We start from the raw sequence: 27011 nt of genomic DNA, 5'->3' as shown, positions 1-27011 counted from the left end.
AAATCTGCAGAACATGCAGTTTGTAATACTATATATGGTCAATACAAGTCAAGTCCATTGACCTGGCCTTGTCAAGGTACCCCAAAATTGGTGGATCCTACGGTTTTATTCATTTACTGGCTGAGAAGCAAGGGCCACCAATTCTCTGGAGAATTGAGAAACTCAGGCTGATGTAAAGGAACTTCTCTCCGGGCATAACATACCTTGCTTTGTTTTCGGGAGTACCGGCATGCTTGTAAACTCATTCATTAGCCGCACGCTGGAAAGTCAAAAACAACATTTCAGGGGGAGAACATATATATATATATATATATATATTACAAAAAAAAAAAACGCACATCTACGTGCCAGTAAAATACAGTATTGCACGCTGGTCTGGGAAGTGGTTCCAAGTTAACTGTACACAGTACAATACTACAAAGAAATTAATAGATAAGGCATGGTTCTCGTCACGCCCAATACGGCTGGACTCTGCCAGGGGTTTTCAACAAATTGAAAGATACTTTACATGCAGAGCTTTATCACACCTTTCATGTTAAAATGCCATGCACAAACCAGGATTGTGCAGCTGTAAAAGTTCATAACGTAATCAGGAAGGGTGAGATGAATGGACGACTCAGCATCATTATTTCAATAAGATCCTCTTCATCCAGCATCTCGTTAACCACACAAAATGCTGTCAGATCACCTTAATGTTCACCCAGGACCTCGGCATGCAGCAATTCTGCCGTGGAAGGGCTTGGATACTTACAAACTGTCAATCATAGGGGTGGATGTACACGGTCTCATGGCCTTTGTGTAGACTGGAATGGATTTCATAAGATGATACATTGGAGGGCAAGCCACAAGAGCCTGCAATGTCTTCGAGAGATGTTAAGGAGAGTAACATGATTCCACAGGGGCACAAATACACCAAGACAGATACTAAACCACATGTAAAAGATTGAAAGCCAAGTGTTTCCTACGCTCTCTGAAACGGCGACACATGGTCACTGATTAGGCTTGGGAATTAAACAAGTAAACGACCAGCAAATACAGAAAGTGCTTGGTAACAAATTGTATTTTGTGTTCTGTGAATTGTTCACACACACACACTAAATCAGGGCAGAAGACCATTAATTTAAATGCATAAAAATCAACATGATCGTCAAAACCCATCGAGAGCACCAAATGCTTACACAGCTGTGCTAAAACATCCCTGGTTAAAGGGGCAGCATCCTTTAAACGTTAATACCATAACTTCATTTGCAGAATATTTCCATTCAGCCATACTATTAGGGATGCACCAAAATAAAAATTCTGGGCCGAAACCAAAAATTCGGGATGCCCTTGGCCGAAAAGGATAATTTTTTTCCCCAAAATGATTTTAAACTAGTTTCCCCCCCCCCCCTATGAATTTATTAATATTAGACTTTTTAATGAATGTAATATGAAAAATTTCCCTTTCCTGTACTTTAGTCCCCCCTCCTTAATGTTCTTCTCCACCCCCCACATCCCATAGTGTATCGTCCCCCCGTCCCATAGTGTGTGTGTGTGCGTGTGCGTCTGTCCCCCCGCGTCCCATAGTGTGCGTCTGCCCCCCCCGCGTCCCATAGTGTGCGTCTGCCCCCCCCGCGTCCCATAGTGTGCGTCTGCCCCCCCCCGTCCCATAGTGTGCGTCTGCCCCCCCCCGCCCCATAGTGTGCGTCTGCCCCCCCCCGCCCCATAGTGTGCGTCTGCCCCCCCCCCGCCCCATAGTGTGCGTCTGCCCCCCCGCGTCCCATAGTGTGCGTCTGCCCCCCCGCGTCCCATAGTGTGCGTCTGCCCCCCCCGCGTCCCATAGTGTGCGTCTGCCCCCCCGCGTCCCATAGTGTGCGTCTGCCCCCCCCCCGCGTCCCATAGTGTGCGTCTGCCCCCCCCCGCGTCCCATAGTGTGCGTCTGCCCCCCCCCGCGTCCCATAGTGTGCGTCTGCCCCCCCCGCGTCCCATAGTGTGCGTCTGCCCCCCCCCCGCGTCCCATAGTGTGCGTCTGTCCCCCCCCGCGTCCCATAGTGTGCGTCTGTCCCCCCCCGTCCCATAGTGTGCGTCTGTCCCCCCCGTCCCATAGTGTGCGTCTGTCCCCCCCCGTCCCATAGTGTGCGTCTGTCCCCCACCCCGTCCCATAGTGTGCGTCTGTCCCCCCCCCCCCGTCCCATAGTGTGCGTCTGTCCCCCCCGTCCCATAGTGTGCGTCTGTCCCCCCGTCCCATAGTGTGCGTCTGTCCCCCCCGTCCCATAGTGTGCGTCTGTCCCCCCCGTCCCATAGTGTGCGTCTGTCCCCCCCGTCCCATAGTGTGCGTCTGTCCCCCCCGTCCCATAGTGTGCGTCTGTCCCCCCCGTCCCATAGTGTGCGTCTGCCCCCCCCCCGTCCCATAGTGTGCGTCTGTCCCCCCCCCGTCCCATAGTGTGCGTCTGTCCCCCCCCCCGTCCCATAGTGTGCGTCTGTCCCCCCCCCCGTCCCATAGTGTGCGTCTGTCCCCCCCCCCGTCCCATAGTGTGCGTCTGTCCCCCCCGTCCCATAGTGTGCGTCTGTCCCCCCGTCCCATAGTGTGCGTCTGTCCCCCCCCGTCCCATAGTGTGCGTCTGTCCCCCCCGTCCCATAGTGTGCGTCTGTCCCCCCCCGTCCCATAGTGTGCGTCTGTCCCCCCCGTCCCATAGTGTGCGTCTGTCCCCCCCCGTCCCATAGTGTGCGTCTGTCTCCCCCGTCCCATAGTGTGCGTCTGTCCCCCCCCCGTCCCATAGTGTGCGTCTGTCCCCCCCCGTCCCATAGTGTGCGTCTGTCCCCCCCCCGTCCCATAGTGTGCGTCTGTCCCCCCCCCGTCCCATAGTGTGCGTCTGTCCCCCCCGTCCCATAGTGTGCGTCTGTCCCCCCCCGTCCCATAGTGTGCGTCTGTCCCCCCCCGTCCCATAGTGTGCGTCTGTCCACCCCCGTCCCATAGTGTGCGTCTGTCCCCCCCCCGTCCCATAGTGTGCGTCTGTCCCCCCCCCCGTCCCATAGTGTGCGTCTGTCCCCCCCCCCGTCCCATAGTGTGCGTCTGTCCCCCCCCGTCCCATAGTGTGCGTCTGTCCCCCCCCGTCCCATAGTGTGCGTCTGTCCCCCCCGTCCCATAGTGTGCGTCTGTCCCCCCCCGTCCCATAGTGTGCGTCTGTCCCCCCCCCGTCCCATAGTGTGCGTCTGTCCCCCCCCCGTCCCATAGTGTGCGTCTGTCCCCCCCCCCCGTCCCATAGTGTGCGTCTGTCCCCCCCCCCCGTCCCATAGTGTGCGTCTGTCCCCCCCGTCCCATAGTGTGCGTCTGTCCCCCCCCCGTCCCATAGTGTGCGTCTGTCCCCCCCCCGTCCCATAGTGTGCGTCTGTCCCCCCCCCGTCCCATAGTGTGCGTCTGTCCCCCCCCTCCCATAGTGTGCGTCTGTCCCCCCCCCCGTCCCATAGTGTGCGTCTGTCCCCCCCCGTCCCATAGTGTGCGTCTGTCCCCCCCCGTCCCATAGTGTGCGTCTGTCCCCCCCCGTCCCATAGTGTGCGTCTGTCCCCCCCCGTCCCATAGTGTGCGTCTGTCCCCCCCGTCCCATAGTGTGCGTCTGTCCCCCCCGTCCCATAGTGTGCGTCTGTCCCCCCCCGTCCCATAGTGTGCGTCTGTCGTCCCCCCGTCCCATAGTGTGCGTCTGTCGTCCCCCCGTCCCATAGTGTGCGTCTGTCGTCCCCCCGTCCCATAGTGTGCGTCTGTCCCCCCCGTCCCATAGTGTGCGTCTGTCCCCCCCCGTCCCATAGTGTGCGTCTGTCCCCCCCCGTCCCATAGTGTGCGTCTGTCCCCCCCCGTCCCATAGTGTGCGTCTGTCCCCCCCCCGTCCCAGTGTGCGTCTGCCCCCCCCCCGCGTCCCATAGTGTGCCCCGCCCCATAGTGTTCTCTCTCTCCCCCTCCCCCCCCTCTCTCCCTTTCCCTCCCTCCCCCCCTCCCCCTTGTCCCATAGGAACTACATCACAGCTTTTAAATCTGTAACTAATGAACTCTCAGATGGTGTACCCAGCGTGCTCATGGAAAAGTGACGCTAGAAATTGATCATTTAGTGTTTTAGAAAAACTCTGTATTGTTTGTTTTTGATCATCTCTAATGTACCATTTGATGCTCCATAACTAACTTCTCATAGCATTTAGAAAATGTGTGTGTCCATGAAAGAGACGGCTACTTTGATGGTTACACTTGTAACTAAAGCAGAACAGTTACCTGTGGGGGTTTCTGCATTGATTTTTAACCCAAGTGACCTTTCCCGCTGCCATTTTCTTTTCTGCTGCCCCATGAGCATAGTTAGCTCTGTACACAGATTGTATGTATGTGTATAAAATTATATAGGCATGTTTAACCCCTTAAGGACACATGACATGTTATGATTCCCTTTTATTCCAGAAGTTTGGTCCTTAAGGGGTTAAAGTAACACCAATTCATTGTATAAGAATACAAATCCAACATACACAGAACACACGCGTTGCCCAGTAGTAAAGGATACAGCATTAATATAGCACCAGTTTCCCTTGTTGATTAATCCTCGTGGCTGCAATGATACTGGTTTATGAACAAGTTTCACTCCTTCCAGCATTTCTGTAACATTACAATGAGAAAATGTTAAAAAAGAATAACACTTTAAAGAATGATTTCATACCACGAGTAACACACACAAATACACTCCACAGCTCCAAGGATTTTAAACAGAGGTAAAAATACTGAAAAGATTCCAATAAAACAAAATCTAAACTGTACATTTTTTGTTTAACACAAATACGCTGAGCACCATAACTGAGCACATGGAAGGGCGTAGCTCGTTAAAACTTCCAGCTGTCAAACCGTTCACAAATAGTTTGACTACTTACCCTGGGAGGGCACTAAGGCACTTACTAACATGAGATACCATGGTACAGTCATTTATCACACAGCAAAGTTACAAAACGATTTCAGCATACAGAATTTATAGCTTAACAAGAAGTTAAACGTTTACACATATCAAGCAGTCACAGAACACAGTATATAAACTATTGAGTAGAGAGAGGATAGAACAGTCTATGACAGAGGGGTACACCCTTGGCTGTCCAGCTGCTACGGTTCTCATAATCCTCAGGCAGCAGAGATATGGGAAATGCAGTCCACAGGCTGTAGACTGAACACCACTCACCTAAAAGTTACAAAATTAAATATGGAACCTATAGGACAGGATGCAGAAAGTATAGAAAGTACAGAATTTATACAGCAGTGTATTTGGGTTATAAAACAATAAAAGCAAACTATAGCATAGAAGTTATATAATGAAGTAGATTGGGAAGAAAAGTCTAGAAGTTTATGATTTCAAATGTAAAGAGTCTACAATTTGCACAATGGAGTATTAAAGCATAGGTGTTGGAATGAGAGTCCAAGGACCAAAATCAATTATTTTAAGGGGTGGAGTGCATTGATGTTCCTACAGATGCACTGGTACTGAGCCATCGCTTAACATAAATATGCAGATTTTGTTTATTCCACTAAAAGCCATGCAGAACTTGTGGGTGGGGGAGAAGGAGGGAGATTTACTTTCTCTCACTTTTTTGGGGATATTATTAATGTTTACATTAGGTTTCATATACAAATATTTTATGTGAAATGAAAGCCCTATTTCTCCTGAATACAAATTATAATTGTGGGTGAGCTTATTAATATGAAGGGTTACCTTGAATAAACATTAGCTCAATTGTTGCTTTTGTACCTTTTACAACTGCCTCCATCCTTAAGGGTGAAAGGCAGATATTGGACATAAAATATAAAACAATTTATATACGAGCTGTCTTTTATTTGGTTTAAACTGTTGTATAATAATATACAGAATTTGTGAAATCGAAACGTTTTAGATTACCGTAAACTAGTTTAGTTACAGTATGGCAGTTCAATTAGAAAGCATGCAACAAGTGCCAGTCTTACTGGACTAATCTAGATCCAGCTATGGACGGAACAAAAATGCAGTGTAATAACTGTGCAATAAAGACATTGTAGCAGCATTGGGCACACCAGTATGCTCTGAAGACGACAAAAACGATTTCTTGTTAGCTTAACATTACCCTATTATGTAGAATCTCAGAACCGCAATTTAACAATTCCAAAAAAACAATTTTATCATGTGCAGTCAGTCAAACCATCTATAATATAACCTAGCTAGAACACAGGCAACACAAATCAAATAGTGGCTTATTAATATTCAAACATCAATTTAATGAATGTAATCAGAGCAAGCCCACACTACTAGCCAGGCCTAAAATTACTCACCCCTTCTAGGAAGATCGACGTCACAAGGGGTGACTTTCAACTTGCCAGGGCTAATTTTTCTAGCCATTGGCTAGTGATGAGTGGACATTTTAAGCCCTGACTGTATATTGCAGTAAAATGTAAAATTAGACGAACAGGTAAGAAGAATATGCGTAATTTTCCCAAAACCTACACTGTAAATTCATGCTGTGTGAGGATTGCCACCTAATGGACATTATCAAAAACAGCTAATAAATGGACACATTTCAACAAGAGAAAACTCCACATTTCACAGAGTGCATTATCTCTTCCTCTGCTGGAGGATATAGCACACAATCTATGAACTCCCCCATCAAACTAGAGCAGGCATAGGCAACTTTCGGCACTCCAGATGTTTTGGACTACACCTCCTTTGCCAGCATTATAGAAGTAAGAGCATTATGGGGGATGTAGTCCACAACATCTGGAGTGCCAAAGGTTGCCTATCCCTGAACTAGAGCATGATCTAGCTAGCAGACTGGACCAACAATGAAGATACATAGTGCAAACAGCTTTCCTTTAAGACAAACAGCATCCTCATTACTCTCCTATGGTTAGAGAAAGTAAAACTTGCACCTTGTTTCAAACGCCACACACAATTTGTCTAAATGTCACCAGGCTGGAAATCACTTGCAAATGTACCTACCCTATGCCACCCAGAATTGCTGTCCAAGCATCTGATCATCCTTCAATCTACTGTCTCTTCCATACAGGGCCACTAGGGGGCCAATCTATGTAATGGGATTATCCACTACCGGATTAGGCAGCTACAGTTCAGCTCCACTGGTACTTGGTACATGCTGTATGTAACCACAGATTGCAGGGAGAATAAAAATCACTACAACTACAAGTCACCACTGATCTCAACAGTAATCAGGTTTTCAGTATGTCTTTTTAAAATTACATTCATTAAAGACATTTGCCTAACCATCACACAATATAGTCAGAATCACTACCTTTCCTAAATGTATCATATATCCACTACTGCGTAGTATAGGTCAGTTTAATGAATTAGTGCATTTCAATTCACAAGATTTCGGCTCAGCAGGGCCTTTGTGAATTCAGGAATAGTTGAGTGCCTGAGGCCTTTGGTGCGTTGTTAAAGTGTACCTGTCACGCCCAGCACAATTTGGGCTTAAATTAAGGAGAATTAAAGGGTGACTCACTGTAATGGTTATAATGCCCTGGTTCCCTAGTAATAGCAATGGTTTGCCCTCTTAACTGATCCCAACAGGCTCCTGGTCTCGCTGTTCTGTTGACATTTTTCCAACTTCTGCAGAAGTCGATCTTGCCAGTCACTCATTGGCTGAGAGTTTTAACTGACCACGCTCAGCCAATCAATGGCACAATAAGTATGAATATGTGCACAAACCTGACAGCCAGCCCAGAATTATTCCCGGCAGCAGAGGGATTAAACGCTCATACTGAAATACTGCACATGCAGCCTTCCAGGCACCATGACCGCAGCAAACCACTGAGGTTGTGATGGTGCTTTGAATAACCCTGTAACTTTCTATATTTTGATAGAAGAAATGCTGGCAATTTTATAGATTTTAATTTAATGCATTAAAACAAACAGAGGATATGAGCACAGAGAAAATGTGAGTTCTGGTGCTTGGGTTTTACCATGGTGTAACACCCACAGACCTTGCAGGGATGACGCTGCTGGAGCCAGGGGCAGTAGGTAAGCAATGCTAGAATAGCTTTCAAAGCTGATGAATAGACCATTCATCTTTATGATACATTATGTACTTACTACTTTGGATGTGACCGGTTCACTTTAATGACACTACAATGATTACCAATATAAACACATTGTAGCCTTTGTGACAGCTTTTATCCACCTGGAAATGCTGAAGTATGATATCAACAAAACAAACTGCATCTACCATCATCATCATCAGTCCATTACTGACTGAATTCTACAAAATCAAGAACACCAATCATTATAAGGTCACAAGACACAAAATAACTATTTTGATCATAAGTAAATATATCAGTCATTTGACGTATTTAAAATTCAGTCACGTTACAAATCCCAACGCCATTTCCCACTTGCGACTTCTAAATGCACCATAAAGTCACTAACACCGATGGTTTCGATCACACATTATAAAAGCTGAATAACTCTGCAGTATTGGTAAATTGAGACATTGTGTTTTCAGAATAAACAAATAGTTTATTCCCTTTTGACCCAATGGAGACCCTGAATGCTCCTCACAGATGCATTAATTTAATAGCTTCCCGGTCAGTTCCTATAGGAAAGCAGTGAATCTGTTGAGACCATCAATTTTGATGCTCTCAGCCAAGGAAGATGTGCCAGACGCAGCAGACCCACACGGCGCTGAAATAAAGATGAGTTTTAACTCTTTAAAGGGAGAAAATTGGGGCGGTCACCTAGAATAGATTTTTACACTCCAGGACTAGTGCCAGGAATATACGTTTCTATTCCTGACACTAGTGTTCCTATAAAGGAACACCATAGTGTCAGCATCCAAACATGTATTCCTGACACTAGTCCTGGAGTAGCTGCTTAGGCTGCAGGTTCCCCTCCAAACTCAGGATTTTTGACAATGCCGAATTGACAGAAACTCCTGTCACAGGGAACCGGTTTCAATTTGCAAGTGCTGAAAGGGTTCGCACTGATTTGGTGACCTTGACTGCCCCTTGCTCAAATACGGTGTATTCTTTCAAACAAGTCTGCTAGAAATTGGGCAGAACACTAGTACAGAGCAATCAGTCCAGAAGACAGAAAAAGCAGCTATTTAACTATATGCAATTCTCTACCTTGCATCACTTTCACCCATTTAGTCTGGTGGTATGCAAGTTTGATGCTGGGTATATGATATACGTCAAAACTGTTCTGACCATAATGAGTACTCATTAACACCAAGTGTCATGTTATAAAGTGTCATCCACATTTCACATAGCCAAATTCTCCATGGATAAAAACAACTTAATGAAAAACAAATCTGTATTCCTCATGCTATAGGGTTTCAGTCCCTACTCTGATTCTGGTCCGTTGCCCCAGTTCGCTATACAATTTAAAAGAAAAATAAAGGTGTTACTTTAAAGCACCATGGCTACCTCTCTGCCTCCTGCAACGTCACAGAGGAGGCATGGGCGGAGATAGTCCAATCCAGTGCTCCCCAAAGAAAATCTCTGAAAAGCTGCCAAGCACACAAAACATCCCCATAGGAAAACATTTTATGGGGCTTACGTGTCACATGATCACATTTTACTTGATCAATGCTGCTGAACCGCAATACTGGGTCATTGAAATGAAAAAAAGAAATGTTATATTGTTATACATTGCAGGTTTAAAAGGACATTGGGATGAAGTAGTCTGGGTGACTATATTGTTCCTTTAAGTTTCAGAAGAAAAATAAGAAAGTTAAAGGGACACTATAGTCACCAGGACAGCTTATTGTACTTGTTCTGGTGAGTAGAATCATTCCCTTCAGGCTTTTTGCAGAAAAAATGCAGTGTTTACACTGCAGCCAAGGGATACCTCCACAGGCCACTCCTCAGATGGCTGCTAGACGTGCTTCCTGGGGTAGTGCTGTAAAGTGTGACTGACATTCAGTGTCTCCACCCTCAGCATGCAGAAACTGAACTTTCCTCAGAGATGCATTGATTCAATCAATTCATCTCTATAAGGAGATGTTGATTGGCCAGGGCTGTGTTTGACTTGTGCTGGTTCTGACCCTGATCTGCCTCCTTGACAGTCTCAGCCAATTCTATGGAAAAGCATTGTGATTGGCTCACAGAATCACTTCTGATGTCAGCTGTAGGAGGGAGGGCAGGGGGGGGGGCAAATGGTGGTTTTAACACTATAGGGTCAGGAATACATGTTTGTGTTCCTGACCCTATAGTGTTCCTTAAGTTTAAAGTCTCTTTGGTTCATATAAGAAGCTCACTGCACAAACAAGTAATTTGATAACTGGCTCTCCCTCTACTGGAGAGATGTTGTACAGCTATGCAAACTACTTATCTACACTCCTTTTAAATTGAGCCAATGTAGAACCTTATTACTTCTACCCTCTAAAGGTAAGGTGACACTTCTGAAAGATTGTTTTCCAGCTATACAACTACGTACTGGGCTTTCGAAAGGATTTACTTGATGAAGCAGGAATTGTACAGAGCTAACAAGGGTTAGGAACATTTTAGGGATTTTTTTGGCTATTTTCTTCCTCTACCAATTCTGCACAGAACCTTTGTTTAGTGAATATTCTCATTGCTGTGGACAATAGAACAGCTTAAAATGTATATTAGTTTTACAAAGATTCACACTAATAATGTGACATGTTGACATTACCAAATATAGACTCTCTGAAAAGAAAAAGATCGTAAGAGATTAAAAGCACATTTGTTTTACCCCTGTTTACACATTAGGTACACTTTAAAATGTAACCAGACAGACTGCATGATGTCTCCTTCTGGAGAGACCAATGGCATTTAAGGGTAATGGGGACTAGTAATATTCTAGGCTAAGTTAGATATACCTGCAATCTTTATGGCTACTGGATCCTCTGATACTGGAACAGGGCCCTCCTTAACTTCAACTTGTTTCTCTGGGGCCTGGGGAGACGTGGCAGGAGGGGCATATTTAGTCTCAACATAAGCCACCCGTGTGGTGGATGAGGGCTTGGAATTGTGAAAAAGACTAGCCCAGGACTTAGCTGGTGGGTTAACAGAGGCTGATCCTGAAACCTGGGTCACAGCCAGAGGAGCCGAAGTATCCTCCTGCTTGGCTGGCTCAGAGGGGGCACTGACCTCAGAGTGTAATTCCACCCCATTGGAGGTCAGGCCTTCCTCTGGGGCTTCAAGTGTTTGTCCATTGGAAACTCCAAGGTTTTCAGTAGTATCACTACCAGCAAAAGGCTGGACAACAGCTGTCCTTACAGAGGTCTCCCTCTCATCGTCAGAGAGGATACAAGATTGTTCCAAAGAAGTAACACTGCATTCCTCAGGCTGACCAGCAGTCCTGGCATTGTCTAGTGCATTAGGTATTGAAGCATCATCAGACAAAGCTTCATTGTTAAAGTCCACAGAGTTATCCGGGCTGTTACAAGTCCTAGGAGAGGCTGAAGAATTTGGTATATCTTCCGTGAGCTCAGGGTCATCTGTGCTTATACAGTTGAGTCCTGCTGAGCCAGCATGCCCATTTACAAGGGTCTCTACAGCAGTGCCACCATCCTCAACACCTTCTAAGTAATTGTAGTAACCAGGTGGCCTTTTTTTCTTCTTTTTACGCTCGCGCTGTCCAATGCCTGATGTGCCATCACTGTCTGCATTGCCACTGCCGTCCGGAAGGGCAGACTCACTCAACTGACCATCGCTGGGATCGTAGTTGTTTTCAAGAAGAATGTCATTAGGCGATTTCTGGTTAGGTGAGCAGCCAAGAATGAATTCTGGAGCCTGAGGGTTCAGGGTGCTTGAAATACTGTAATCGGTATTGTTAAGGAGGGATCCATCCGTATCAATCACTTCGTCCACTCCAAATTCAATCCTCTGGTATTCTTCACCTGCAAAAGAAAAAAAAAGTTACCCTTAATAGATAAAAATGCTGCCATCAATATAAAACTGTAAAAACTGAGAGTGATGAAAAATCAAATAAGCAATTATACTAATTTTCATCATGTTTAGAAAATCAATGCAGACATGGTATCTGAGATAACACAGCTGGCTAATGCATCAACCTTTGCAAACCTCACAGGTTTTACAGGCAGAGTCAATTTAAACTTTCATCATCCAGGGGCCAATAGAGGTTGAGTAATACAAGTTATATTTTAGTCACATGACTTAAGCGAAAAACAAGAGCAAGGCTCACTATACTCTAAAAATATTTTATAATAAAACTTTCACGTTACAAGCAATCTTACCACCAAACCCTGATTAATTAAACCAAATATCAAGAGGTCAACCATGGTGGCTTTACAATGTCAAAGTGCTTATATCTTACTAGCCGAGTCTTCGAGCATGTACAGCACATGAGCAGTATGGTAAATATGAAAGCATGCCTAGTGCCTGGATGTATGCAGCTACACTGTTTAAAACTTCTCTCAAACTAATAAAGATGTGTGTTTTTGAATGAAAAACATACATCCCACTCAACACGTGGGAAGCAAGAAATAGCCTGTCGTAGCCTGGTCACATCCCAAATAAACCAAGAAATGTCTGTCTGTTAAACTAACTAGCTGTAACAATCTAAATTTCTTACCAATATGCCATGATGAAAAAAGACTGCTCCTGGCTTGTAATAAATCTTTCCAGAAAGAAAAAAATAAATGAAAATAAATCAGATGGTTCACTTAAATAATAAAAAAAAAAAAAAGTATTTCTAGTCCATTCAGATTGTCAGCATGGAGTCCACCACATTAGAGAAGAAAGAAATGTTGAGAAATAGTTGAGCACAGCATACAGAAGTGACCACACACTCACCATCTTGCAGATCACTTGAAGACTGAGTCCCACACAGAACAGCTTCATTGAATGGGGGTAGCTACATTGAGAGAACAGAAACAATGGTTATAGAGAATGGTATGCTCGAAAGGTGGGCAGAGATTACACAGAAAACCCAATAACGATGACTGTTTACACAGAATTATATATTTTATTATTGTAAGTTTTCCAAACAATGTTAGTTGAGGTTTTTACCTTACTCTCCCTCTGAATTAGTCTATTTGCTGCCTTACTGCTTATAGCACAAGGGGAAATCCCAATTTAATCATACAGTATGGTGGGAGGATAGAAAATGTGTGTCTATGGAAATCGTGTGGTGTGAGACCACCCAACGATTTATCAAGAATGGGGCTGTGTAGGAAAAGTGCTGAGTAATGTATAGAATAAGCAATTCTGTGGCCCTTCTAAAGTTAATGCAATCTCCTAGGTCATCAATCTGATCCGGACACTATTCATAACTCCACTAACACACTACAAACTAACTAATGGACATTTGTAGTTGCTGAAATAATGCAAATACATTGTAGTATCTTATTGTGTGGTCAGTTTTATTCTTTTAGATAAGCTGTTTCCAAGACAAAATAAAGGTCATGGAAGGAATTATGTAAAAAGGGCATGTTTCAAAGCTGCGGCTCCCATTTTCTCGTTGAAGCCGTTTACACAACAGGGAATATTACTACAGTTCTCAAAGTACTTTCACAGGTGTTTTCTAGGTATGCTGTATGACACCATCAGCCGACACAGTATGTGACTTTGGCTGAAGTTAATGTACTTGTGATCACTTTAAACATGTTAACTGATAAATATCCAGACTAATGCTGGACTATATGGGAGGAGCATGTAATGTCATTTGACGTGCCGCAAAGATGATTAGCCAGCATTTTGAATATAATTTTATGCCTCATGCATTGTTCCTGGCTCCTCTACAGAGGGTCCTGCTCAACACACAGTAGATATTTTAGTGCATTCATTATACATGGATACAAAACAAAACAATAGGTGTGCACCTATTTGTTTTTTGTGGTTTTAGGAGTGTTTTGGAGCGAATACACTGTTAGGTGCTGCTCCTAGTTTACATTTTTTATAATTTTATTGATGGCGCTGTCTTTTCACTTGTTTTATTGTGGTTATACATGGATACCCAGGATTCACTGCTTACAAACTGAACTTGCCATGTGATCGCGGTTTTGTTTATTCAGTTTTTCCCATTTCCCAGTCACATGGTGTATAAAAGGGCATGGGGATGGGCTGCTATAGCTTTATTTGAAATTATTAATGTTAAGTAAATATGTAACCGCGTTAATGCCTTCCCATAAGGTTTTAGGAGTGGTGTTCAACAAAGTAATCTTGGAAGGAAAAAAAACAAAAACTTATAAAACAATTGGAGTTGATAGAACTACACAAAATAAATGTAGGTATTTCAACACATGGCACAGCTTTCCCCAATTAGACCCTCCTGATGTTCTAACAAGACAATTAAAACTCATTTTAACAGACGGGTAGTATGAGTTTTCCATATATAAAACAGACTGCTCATTTTATAAAACATTTCTTTTTAAAGGGGCATTAAAATGTGTATCCCGTAGTATTAAAGAGCCGTTTGGACCCATTGTTCAGTATTTCAGAGACCAATGGAAAAGAAGGCATGTGTGCCATTTATCAAGCCTAGTTAATTCAGTTTAAAAACCTAAATAAAATTATAGCAATTTCAGAAGCAATGTGTCTTACATGAAGGTGCATTTCACCATAGTGTGTAGCAATTTGTTGCAGAAACTGGGCGTTAACTAAAGCAAGCACACTGTATGGTGAGAGGTATGAGCTCATATAGAAAGGGGAACCGTTCTATCTTAACATTTGTTGATACCCAAGACCAGGAGAATGCAACCATCGGCACTCTAGATCTTAACTACATCTCCACAGATGCTTTGCCAGCATTAAGGCTTTAAGAGCATTAAGGGATATGTAGTCCACAACATTTGGAGTGCCAAAGGTTACACACCCCTGCCTTAGACCACTGGATCTGAACCAAATGATGCCTGATGCATTAGCTTAGAACATACTGTTAAGAATAATTTGATTAGTGCTTACCAATAATCAGGAGTAATTCAGACAAAATGTCAAAAAACAATGAATTGGTCTTTGTATCTTTAATACCACTGTATAACAAACCGGGATTAAGTAAATGTGTTCTGTCAAGAAAAAGACAATCTGGACCTGGAATCAAAGGTTGTCTCGATCTAATTTATTCTCAACCTAGACATTTACTAAATAGATAATGAGTAACTCACCTCAACTGTGCAGCGTGTCGTCACAAAAAACTGCCTGAATTCATCATCGCTGAACTCCCCAAAGATATACTGTATGAAAAAAAATAGATATATTACGATTAGCCAGAAATAATAACACTTAAAAAGTTAAAACCCAGACCCCCTAACCATAGATCGTCTTGGCACTAATCCAGAAATGATTTAGTGATGGCTTTGTCGCCATAAGACTGGATGAGGATCATAGAAAATGCAGTCCTAGAACCCGGGTGGAAAACTTTATGATCACAGCTATGATTAATATGTAAGAATTACTGGAGTACTTAGTTTGAGTACTTTATCCTTCAATACTAATAAACTAAGTGATATAGCCTTATCATATGAATAAGATGCTTATTGTTCATACTGACAGGTGTGTAGATTACATTTTGGCTTGATTCAATAACATACTGAATGCTTATTGCTTGAAAATTTAGTTTGTCCGAATCAACTGATGTTGTCTGAGTGTTCTTTTAAATGTGCAGAACATTCCCATGAACTAAATATGCAGGACAATCCACATTAGCACAGGGTAACCTGGGATATCAGTGCTGTGTGATGACATCATGCAATGTCTTCTAACCAATAGCAAGATTTATTAAAATATCCCAAGGATGCTAGGAAAGACTACAGTAGAAAAGGCTACTTTGCTTCCAAAGAAGCGAAATTCAGATGGTCTCATAATGGGCAGCACAAGAGAGACACAGCTCTCAAATTAATTCACCTTCCCAAAAAAGTAGCTGTTTTCTCTGCAAAAGCTGTCCTGTACAATACAGTTTAATCCTGAGATGGTTACACACTCAGAACAGCCACAAAAAGTGCAGCTGCAGCATGTGCGATTCTTTGGAAGCGTACCTCTATAATCGCTGAAATGGCATTAATGTGACAAATGACTGTAATCCACCGGCCCAGAGCCAGTAAATCCTATTAAAACAAACAGACCTTTCTGTATTCCCCACACTGTGCTGTGGAACTGCAATAAACAGAGATTTCAAAGTAACACAGCAGGGACAAACTGGGGAAATGTTTCTTTCTTGTGCATTACGTCCAAAACATTTTTCTTAAACATTTAAAGGAACACTATAGGCTCAGGAACACAAACATGTATTCCTGACCTTATAGTGCTAATCCCACCATTTAGGTGGCTTGCCCTCCCCCTTAACCCCCTTCAGAATAAGTTAAAAACACCTTATATTTTCAGCTCTCCGTCCTCTTTGTGACATCAGAATTGCTGATTTTTAGCTAATCCAAAGCCAATAAAATTAGCAAGGGGGCGGGGCCAAACGCCATTTTGGCCGATCGGCACCTCCTCATAGAGATGCATTGAATCAATGCATCTCTATGAGGAAAATTCAGCGTCTCCATGCAGAGTGTGGGGACGCTGAACGGCACTGCTTCCTACTGTGCTGCACTGAGCCAGGAAGTACCCCCAGTGGCCATCTGAGGAGTGGCCACTTGGAGGTGTCCCTAGGGACAATGTAAACACTGCCTTTTCTCTGAAAAGGCAGGGTTTACATAAAAATGCCTGAAGGCAATGATTATACTCACCAGAACAACTATATTAAGCTGTAGTTGTTCTGGTGACTATAGTGTCCCTTGAATCTGTCCAAGCAACCATTAGTATGCAATTGCCTATTTTCTATGAAAATAAATAAGTACCGTGTGCCCTCCCCTATTGAGGTGATTGAAATAAAGGAGGCCCCGCTTAGGTCGACTAGAATTTTCATACTGAAGTAAATGTGGGTGCATTAGATCACTCTGCAAACAAGCATGTGTACAAGGATCTAAAGGTCTAGAAAATAAAGAGTCAACAATAATTAATCTCTCTTTATCAACCACTTAATAAAATATTCTCACACAAAGATCATAACATGTAAATCTATAGAGGGGTGGGGGCGGGGCCGGACCGCCGAGCTGGACGGTCGCACACAAGTGAAGCTCCTGCAACACACCACCCAAAACGACTGGAAAAACATGTTTTTTACCCCAAACGAAGACCGACAGCAATAATGGCTGAAGCAAGGGATTGCTGGAACCAGGGAGAGGCTGGCTTATCGAGCTTCAGTCCCCTGGAGGAGAGACTTTCGTTGCCCCAACCGAGGCCTTCTCCGACAGTGAGTGGGGCAGACGGCCGCTGCCCCACTGTCCTGCAACACAGCACCCAAGCAGGGCCACGAACCCGAGCGGACCCGGCCCCTTCCCCCCCCCCTTGGACCGGTGGGGGAGATCCCGGTCCTCATCCCAAGGCCATGCCACAGCTTCCGCGGGCCAAGGCCAGGGGAGCCCGATAGCCACGACCAAAATGGCGGGCTCCATGTGCGCGGAAGACACAGGGAGGTCCAGATCACTCCCCGCACTCACAGCCGACAACGCAACCTCTCCCTCCAGACCCTGCCACACAGGGCCACTGCTACCTACCAACGCAACCACCCACACCAGCGACGACAGCGGCTGCACTGGGGGGAAGGGGAAACACGACGGACCGGCTGCTGCCACATGGAGGAACCGAGCCTGTCACCAGGCATGATACTCCTGCTGAGAGACAGACCTCCTGCTCACCTGCCACTCAGCCCACCACAACATGACCCCTGACACGACGACCACAAGCAGATGAAACCAAGCCTCCTATCAAGGCTCACACCGGCTCCCAGAGGACCAAGCGGGACAAGCACTCCGCACCACAGCTACAGCCCCTAAGAAACCATCGAGAAGCAGCCCAATGGTCGGACTGAGCTCTGATGCCTGCCCTAACGGACGCTCACCCACTGCTGCAAAGAACGGGCAGAGCAGGTATCAGATAGGAGCGGGACTACCCCTATATATGAGGTCGCAGGATTACCACGATGACGGCTCCCCGCCAAGGCAACACGGGTGGCTCCGAATGGCCGGGTGATATTTGCATATTGCAGTGAATTCACAAGATCTAGCCTGTATGCCATGTATAGCCAGGGTACACTAGTATGTTTGTATAACTACCGTTATATATATGCACAACATGTGTTGTCTATAGTCTAGTTTAAGCACTGTCTAAGCCTAATCACAGTTTAGTGTTCCCTCGTTATGAATAGACCTGCAAGCATCCACTTAGGGGCTCACTACCCTCACTAGGTGTTTCAAAGCACAGCAATTGTGAATGACACAGTATCCACATATGCCTAGCACTAACGTTCACTACTCAAACAGCTATGATCGTATCTTGACTAGCACATAACGTATGCCAACTAAGCGGTTTAAAAAATCAACTACTAAATAATTGTGCAGATTTAACAAATGCCATTACACTGTACTGTCTTGTAACAAACATTGCCTGCTCATGCTGTTGTGGCATTGCAGATCAGCCTGTACTCTTTGCTTGCACTACAAAAATAAAGAATAAAAAAAAAAAAAAAATCTATAGAGGGGTGTCGAATAGAACAACTGCTCCACTGGCCATCAAGGGGGCTTTAAATCAAAGTGACACATGTGCAGCATTTTACATTTTAATTTAGCCTTCATGAAGTCACTATACTGCCTTCATGAAGTGCAGGGCTGGAGAATTAGACCGGTTAGGTTTTGTTCTAGATTAAAATCAGATACAGTTAGCAATTTAAACCTTGAAAACACAGGGTTTTTAAAAGGCCTCTTTATGAGGAGTTTGGATACTACAGATAAGTGGTTGGGTCACACACAGGATATAGGGCGGTGCAGTTTGCAATTTAAAAGAACACAGTAGGTAATTACCGCCCTCAGGCAAACCTGATATACATGTGTAATGTCCTTTCTAAACTAATGTAAAGTGTTTTTTAGGGGCTGATAAGAGTTCAAATAACCATGCACACCACCCACTGTGAGGGAATAGAAACTGGAGTCACTAAACAGTGAACTGTGAGGTAAACCATCAAGCAAAATGCATAATTAGGACAAAGCAACAAAACTGGAACCAAATCTCCATTATCAGCCAATTTGACAAATGTATTGAAGCTGATCTGCAAATTGCCTGGTTTACTGTGCTAAGACCAGGGCTCTGTAAGCCAACCAAGATATTTCTCACCATGTCTGAATCATGTTTTAACCCATTAAAGGGACATTTCAAGTTTGCCATTACTGTCCCTGCATACTTACCTATGAAATCCTTGTAGTTGTGACATGCTCAAATCGAAATAAATTACTGTGAACTTTAACTGCACAGCTCCCCGAGCCGGAGTGTGCTCACACTGTACCAATACCTGGACAGCTGAATGGGAAACAATGCTTCCCCAAATGGCATTGATGGGGAAAGTATGGCGTATGAGCACCAGACATTTAACAGATTCATTAGTAAATAGATTTTTATTGAACTTTTTTTTCAAGATTAGAAGGGGGGGGGGGGGGGGGGCGGCGGCTTACTAGAGAGAGAAGAAACCCAACATTACAAGCCAAAATCAAAGCAAGATTTCCAAATGCAAATTTTACGTAAAGTCTTTCAAGAACCATAATCCCTACAATACGCTGCTATGGTGTTTGGATGGTCCATGTAACGTATCACCTCTTGCAAGTTGAAGATGGTTGTTTCGAGTCATGTGCGGAGAACCCAGAAAATCTAATGTCGCACTGAAGACAGTGAAGAATTTTGAACATCTGTGAATTTATGTAAACCTTAAACCAAACCCACTACGTAAAATATAGGATTTCATTACTAGAGTTGCCTGACAACCAAACCGTAGAATGGAGGATGGCACTCAGTACTGTGCGATAACGCATGCGGCGCATGAAGGAAGGGGGAGGAACATACAAGCTGCGCCAGCCATAACTTGCAAGAATATACAAAATATTGATATATGTTACACATGTAATTAGAACAGGGTATATGGCTAGCACAACATATAGAGAATACTTTATTATCTATCAAGTGCTGCCATTTTCTGCTCGACAGACTATCAGTAAAATAATTAGAAATCTACGAAAACTGTCAAGTTTGATCTTGTGAATGCTAATTCTTATTCAGCAGTTTTCAACCCTGTGCTCGGCAAACACACCCTAACCAAATGCTGGCCTGGCCCCTATCTCAGCTTTGTAGGATAGAGAGAAAAAAAAAAGTTTCCCTGGTCAAAGAAAGATAAGACATCCGTGTAAAATTACCGCAAAGGATCAAACTTTAAACATAGGGAGAGTCCAATAACCTCTTATTAAAAAAGGTGTCCCCTTATGGTAACTATAGGTGGGTTTAGTAACGGTTGTTATGCATTGTAATGGAATTGTGAAACGATCTCTCAAAGGCTTTCTAGACTGCAATAACAGCAATGAGTTTATCCCCAGGCAGAAAACAGGTTATATTAACTATTTCCATCCATACATGTTCAGTACAGTAGAAAACAACCCACCCCAATCACAATGGGAACTGGAAGGAGAAAATGAAATTAGAACACAGTCCTAAGAAAACAGGCTTGCAGTGATGTATTTAAAGGTATACTCCAAGCTCCATAACAACTTACCTAGGGTCCTCGTGGTCCAGAGCCTCCCTACATGGAGTTATCCAGTCAGTGCAGGCTAAGCTCATTGGCTTAGCCCACGCAAGTGATGTTCTCAGCCAATGAAGCTCTCCCAGACCTCCACCTGGAAAACCCTAGGTATGTGTGAAGAACTGGAATGGGATAATAGCGATAGCCTGCATGCAACATATGTCTGCAATGCTTCCAGGTGATTGATAGGGCAAAAGTAATCTTCATTACTTCACAGTAGGAAGATCAGACTGCTGTGAGGGGCCCATCTAGTCACTGGATTACATGTACATTCAAACTGATAGTATAGGCATCAAAACATCTGTAGCGTAATAAAATAAAAAAAATTATATATGCTTTCCTATGGGGAAGCTTGAATGCACACACAGTGCTTGCCACCCAAATGCATTAAGTCCCCAATGCTCCTCTTATAATTATTGCCATTTATATAGCGCCAACAGATTCCATAGCGCTTTACAATATTATGAGAGGAGGGATTTAACTATAATAGGACAATCACAAGAAAATGTACAGGAACAATAGGTTGAAGAGGACCCTGCTCAAACGAGCTTACAGTCTATAGAAATCAATATAGAAAAGCATTGCACTGGATGCATGATAGCACTAGGAACAGGGGCAGAATTAGGAATACTAGTTTGTATTACTAACGCTACAGTGTTCCATTAATTTGTAGCCCCATGCGACTAGTCAGGAGTTATTCACCACTGCAAGCCATAGTATACTCTCCAGGAATGATTTTATGCCTGCCTGCCTAGTGTCAATTCTGTGCAAAATGTACATCTGTTGTCTCGCTCCTGCCTCTCTGGTCTTTTTTTCTTCTTTTTTTATCCTCTCCCTGGCTCAGGGCGCGTGCTTGTGCTCTGAGCCGGTAAACCTGTCCAATCAAGCACTTCTCTATGAGAAACATTTGATTAAAACATGATCTGCACCACTGATTGCACACAAAATCATGGAAGGGCATGCTGGGAGCTTCACCCAACGCTCATCTCCGCATAGGTTCAACTCTAGAATTTAAGTTTATATGGGGTCTAGTAAATTATGTCCAGTAGGGCATTATAAACTAAACCATGAGGATTCAGAAAAGGGCTTAGAGTATCCCTGTAAAGTGTCCCTTAAACTTTTTTCCCCAGTTTAACTTAATTCTTGTAAGGGTGCCATACATTTTGCAAAACCTCTCACCTTTCCACACCCGTCAGCACACAGAGCCAAGACTCCCTGCTTTATAGGAATAATTCCCAGTATTTGTAAAGCTTTGTATATTAAACAGGCTTCCTTTCAGATCAGATTCAACTCTAAAGGAATTCTCTGAATCATTATGACTTGCAACTGCAAACATCACAAAACATACAAACGATTAAGCCAATATGCTGCATACATAACTTGGAACGAAATCTAAACAAATGAATTGGGCACAAATCTGTTGCATTCATCATGAGACACAGAATACTCTGCAAACAGAGAATATGCAGGCTGATGATTTGTACCAGTTACAATAGCTAAGGCACCTCAAGTATTTGCAAACTTCTACTTCCCAACTTATGTGTAGCAAAGCAGCATGGGAGATATAGTCCACAAATAATGAATTGGTGTGATGAGGGGAACAAATACCGTTTCATCTCTCCCAGGCTCTTGCATACACAACTGCCCAGTTCAGATCCAGAGGGGACAATACTTTTTACGTGCATTACTGCCCCAAATCATTTTTAGAGAATGTAAATGGTTTTGACAACTTGCTTCTTCTGAGCATCAATAACAATGCAAATGTTTAATGAGGGGTCATTAAAAATCTGTTTACTAAATAAATATATTGGCAGCTCTCGGTTACCAGGGTTATATGTAATATCAGCAAGCCATACAATTCATCACATCAGTGCAACCAAAGAATACAAAGGTGAAAATTCACTAATTGCATCGATACCTTAATTATGCAATCTATTAATCTCTCACCAGCACCGGTGAATATTCAACTCCATTTACACAGATCAGCCAGAAAGCTGGTTACATTACAGGGTTTATTAACTAAACAGGGAGAAATGCAAACTTTAGCCTAAAATAGCACTGCTTAAAAAATGATTTTTCTGGCCTCAAACTCCGCTATGCAGCTTTACATTTTAGAAGTCTCCAGAATTAGTTAATACATTTATACAACTTTATTTTTAACTTAAACAGTAACAGAAGCAGAAAATAGACTGTCAAACAGTAAAAGGTTAACTGTCTATAGAGCAGATACACAAGACAACTTAAAGGGACACTATAGTTACCTGAACAACTTTAGCGTAATGAAGCCGTTTTGGTGTATAGAACATGCCCCTGCAGCCTCACTGCTCAATTCTCTGCCATTTAGGAGTTAAATCCCTTTGTTTATGAACCCTAGTCACACCTCCCTGCATGTGACTTGCACAGCCTTCCATAAACACTTCCTGTAAAGTGAGCCCTATTTAGGCGTTCTTTATTGCAAGTTCTGTTTAATTAATATTTTCTTATCCCCTGCTAGGTTAATAGCTTGCTAGACCCTGCAAGAGCCTCCTGTATGTGATTAAAGTTCAATTTAGAGATTGAGATACAATTATTTAAGGTAAATTATATCTGTTTGAAAGTGAAAGCAGTTTTTTTTTTTCATGCAGGTTCTGTCAATCATAGCCAGGGGAGGTGTGGCTAGGGCTGCATAAACAGAAACAAAGTGATTTAACTCCTAAATGACAGTGAATGGAGCAGTGAAATTGCAGGGGAATGATCTATACACTAAAACTGCTTTTAGTAAGTAAGTAATTTAGGTGACTATAGTGTCCCTTTAACTTTAATAACATATTAACCAAGTATCTGCCAACCATGAATTTTAAAGGGTTACAACACGCACCACGACCAGTTCTGTATGTGTAGTATTTCGCTATAAAGCACTGCACTTACAGAAATGAACCCCTTTGCTGCCAGAGGCATAATTGGGGTGTCATTAGCCTGGTCACTGTTAATTCTGTGCATAGTCGATGCCGGATGTCCGCGTGCACAGCATGCTGGTGACAGGCTTAGCCCATCCTCCATCTCCAGCAGGGGGACTGACATCAGCGTATGAAGATCAGGCTGAGGGGAGAACTTGGCCTTTGTGCTGGAATGTTGGCAAGTTTTAGGTTTAATAGTTTTTTGTTATAGACCAGCACAGCAAGTGTTACTGAAACACTTTTTTTTAATAGTAACCCTTTAATTGTTATGCTGCGCCTGCTAGCCTTGTTATGGAAACAGCATATAATACTGTTAGTGCAGGATGATGTTTTTTGGGGCTCCTTGCAAATCAAACCCAAAGCAACAGTAATTCTAGGAAAATGTAGTCAGCAAAACTAAACTTAGGGCACTTGTTACACACTAACCAAATGTAATCTGCTCACAACACGCAAAGGAATGTCTTGTGACAATTAAATTCCAAAGGCTTGCAATCAGATGTAAACTTGTCACAGCTACATTTCCTATTTATATTGATCGCTGGCATATTTTTGAGTAATTCCCAATCTTACACTACAAATACATTTATTGGATGGCTCAGGGCACATGTGGAACACAGAGTTTGTCATGGAGTTTAATCTTTAAATATAACGACTAGTAAGAGACCGTGAAGCATGACTTTCAGTTTCATATAAATGCCTATATGTTGATATTCTGTTGATCAAAAACTAAATTTGTTGCAATTTTTTCATTGCATGGACCCCTAAATGTCACACAGTCCATTTCAGCAGCCACCATTATCCTACAACAAAAATACACTGGTTACAAGTTTCAAACAAACTGTAACCAGAATAATTACTTCCCGATATAAAAGACTACGTGTAACAATTATTGCAACCTATAAATGTAGTCTTATCGATCATACTGAGTTACAGAATTCTAAATTACTAGCCCTAAAAACACTAAACTAAATTTCAAAAAGGATAGTATACAGATAGATCAATGCTTTCAATCCAGGAACAGTTAAAGAATCCATCCACAGGCAGTTTCATTCAGCATTGTGTACTGCACACTAAAGATTAACTAGCACAGCAAGCCACAAGTAATTGGCATTCATTTACAAGATAAAAGGCTCCCAAACCCACCCTAAATTACAATTCCAGTCTACAAAAGCTGGGATCCATGCACTGCTAGAGGGATCTATACCACGTTCCACCCGTGACCTGCAAATGTCTCTTTACGAATACTCAACTATAACACACCCATTATTTACTTTGCCTTTTGTCACCTATCCACATGGACGGGTAGAAAACACGTGTGTGTAAAACTGGAAGGAAACAGATGTGAGGCCCAGCACATTGCTCACTGAAATCTACACATTATCACGCACAGCGCCTTTTAAAACATCCTCTATAAGCAGAATCACACACCAAATTCGGAATGAATGGAGAACAATGCAGAGTGCACATAGTTTTCAGTGGCAAAACCCTGCTTGCCTTGACTATAGGGTGCTGCCCATCAAGGAGGCCTTGTATAGGATTTTATGCCAGTGACAGGTAAAACTTCTGCGCTCTACAAGTAGGGACGTTTCCCAAGATGTGACTACATAGACAAGTATGCTCACCCATCAACATGTGACCCTGCTTTCGAAAACTGGCAGAGTTATTCACTAAAAAGTGAAACGTTGAAAAGTCAAAGTGGGTGTCAAATACTAAAATAGTCAGAATGGAAAAGTTATTCAAGTTGGCTGTGTTTTCACTTTGGCCTAAAAGTTTAAATTTAAGAGACACTTTAGGCACCATAACCACTTAATCTCCTCGAAGTGGAGATGATGCCTAGTGTTCCCTGGTGCCACCCCACTATTTAGTGTCAAACTGATCTGAATTAATTTGGCAATGAACAGGGGTCCGCAGTGCCCACAATTTTGCCCCCCTATCGTAGACAGGGCGAACATGGAGTTGAACTATAAATTATCCACACAACTCATAGCAGCAGTTACTGCGCGGCTTAATGTGGAGACCTGGATGTGTGCACCATAACTATTTCAATGAGATTAAATGGTTATGGTGCCCAGAGAGTCCCTTCTACTTTGAATTCCAGACAATTCAACCTTTAGTGAATAGGCCTATACTTTTCAAATGGTACTGAGCCAGCAAACCACTTGCTGAGAATCAATGAAAATAGTCCACCATTGGACTTGCAAAGATTAACCTAAACTGTAGAACTATTGCAAACAGTGTAAGACACACAATGTATGTCACCCCCTTCCTCCCATTGTATCTGGATAAAGACCCCTCGGTTTGCCCTGAGGGGGTAAGTTGCCCGAGTTTAATGATAAGCAAATCGCCCCATGACTCTTACATTCAGCCAGGGAAGCCCAGGCTGCCAGATCCCCATGTTTCCTGGCACATGTCTTGATGCTGGTGACATGAAAAGTGCTGCCCTGATGTATGCAGCATTCTCATGCTGTTAGGGATTTCTCATTCAGGCCATTCTTTCCCCCCCCCCCGCCCCTTTAAGCCCCCCACTCAGACCACTTTCTCCCTGGCCCCCCACTCGGCTCAGTGTCCCCGGCCCCCCTCCCCGGTGGGGTGACTTTCTCCCCGGGGCCCTCCTCGCTGGTACCATGCGAGCCTCGCCCCGTGCCCGTGTGGGGGTGCTGGCAGTCCCCCCTCCTCCCCCAGGCCCGTGTCCCCGATGTCCCCCCCTTCCCCCGGCTCCCCCGATGAGGCTGCAGATATGAGGCCGGGGCCTAGTCGCCGCCTCGCGGGCCGTGCTGGCCCTCCCCCCCGCTCTCCGTGTGCCGGCCCCGGGGTGATCCCCTGCCCGGCTCGGGCTCCGCTCTCTGATTACCTGAGCGCTCGGGGAGGCCATGGCGGAGCGCTGCTGCTGCTGCTTTCAATGAGTGAGGCCGCTCATGCCGCTTCCCCCGCCGCCGCCATCTTCTCTCGCTGTGTCTCGCGCGCGCAGCCACACACACTCACAGCGCCCAGGCCGAGCACACTGCGCAGGCGCACTCACAGCGGGGGCGGGGCCGCAGCGGGGAGGGGGCGGGGCCGCAGCGGGGAGGGGGCGGGGCCGGGCACGTGACAGAGGGGAGTGGGGAGAGAGGGCGGGAGGGAGCGCGCGGTCAGTGGGTGTGAGAGGGAGGGAGAGAGACAGTCTGTGTGAGAGAGTGTTAGACACTGTGTGTGAGACAGTCTGTGTGAGAGAGAGACACTGAGTGTGAGAGAGAGTGTGAGACAGTCTGAGTGAGAGAGACACTGTGTGTGAGAGAGTGTGAGACAGTCTGTGTGAGAGAGACACTGTGTGTGAGACAGTCTGTGTGAGAGAGAGAGACACTGTGTGTGTGAGAGTGTGAGACAGTCTGTGTGAGAGAGACACTGTGTGTGAGACAGTCTGTGTGAGAGAGAGACACTGTGTGTGAGAGTGTGAGACAGTCTGAGTGAGAGAGACACTGTGTGTGAGAGAGTGTGAGACAGTCTGAGTGAGAGAGACACTGTGTGTGAGAGAGTGTGA

At 44.1% G+C, this 27011-nt stretch overlaps 1 protein-coding gene across 2 annotated transcripts in view; it reads right to left on the bottom strand.

The window, feature by feature from the left end:
* Positions 1 to 26481, bottom strand: part of USP10 (ubiquitin specific peptidase 10) — a 46978-nt gene extending 20497 nt beyond the window's left edge. The window contains exons 1-8 of one of the 2 annotated variants that reach the window (XM_063438770.1): positions 26346 to 26481; positions 15067 to 15135; positions 12758 to 12818; positions 12537 to 12581; positions 10819 to 11841; positions 4518 to 4609; positions 752 to 861; positions 204 to 259 (exon numbers count right to left, since the gene is read on the bottom strand). In XM_063438770.1, the coding sequence (XP_063294840.1) occupies positions 204 to 259; positions 752 to 861; positions 4518 to 4609; positions 10819 to 11841; positions 12537 to 12581; positions 12758 to 12818; positions 15067 to 15135; positions 26346 to 26366 (1477 nt within the window). In that variant the 5' untranslated portion in view covers positions 26367 to 26481. The remainder of the gene's footprint in view (positions 1 to 203; positions 260 to 751; positions 862 to 4517; positions 4610 to 10818; positions 11842 to 12536; positions 12582 to 12757; positions 12819 to 15066; positions 15136 to 26345) is intronic. The other variant, XM_063438771.1, reaches the window with a different exon arrangement.
* Positions 26482 to 27011: the final 530 nt, after the last annotated feature.

The sequence above is a fragment of the Pelobates fuscus genome, chromosome 12, assembly GCF_036172605.1.
Source record: "Pelobates fuscus isolate aPelFus1 chromosome 12, aPelFus1.pri, whole genome shotgun sequence".
In the NCBI taxonomy this organism is placed as follows: Eukaryota; Metazoa; Chordata; class Amphibia; order Anura; family Pelobatidae; genus Pelobates; species Pelobates fuscus.
The sequence above is the reverse complement of the archived record's forward strand: the minus strand, read 5'-3'. Positions and strand labels throughout refer to the sequence as shown.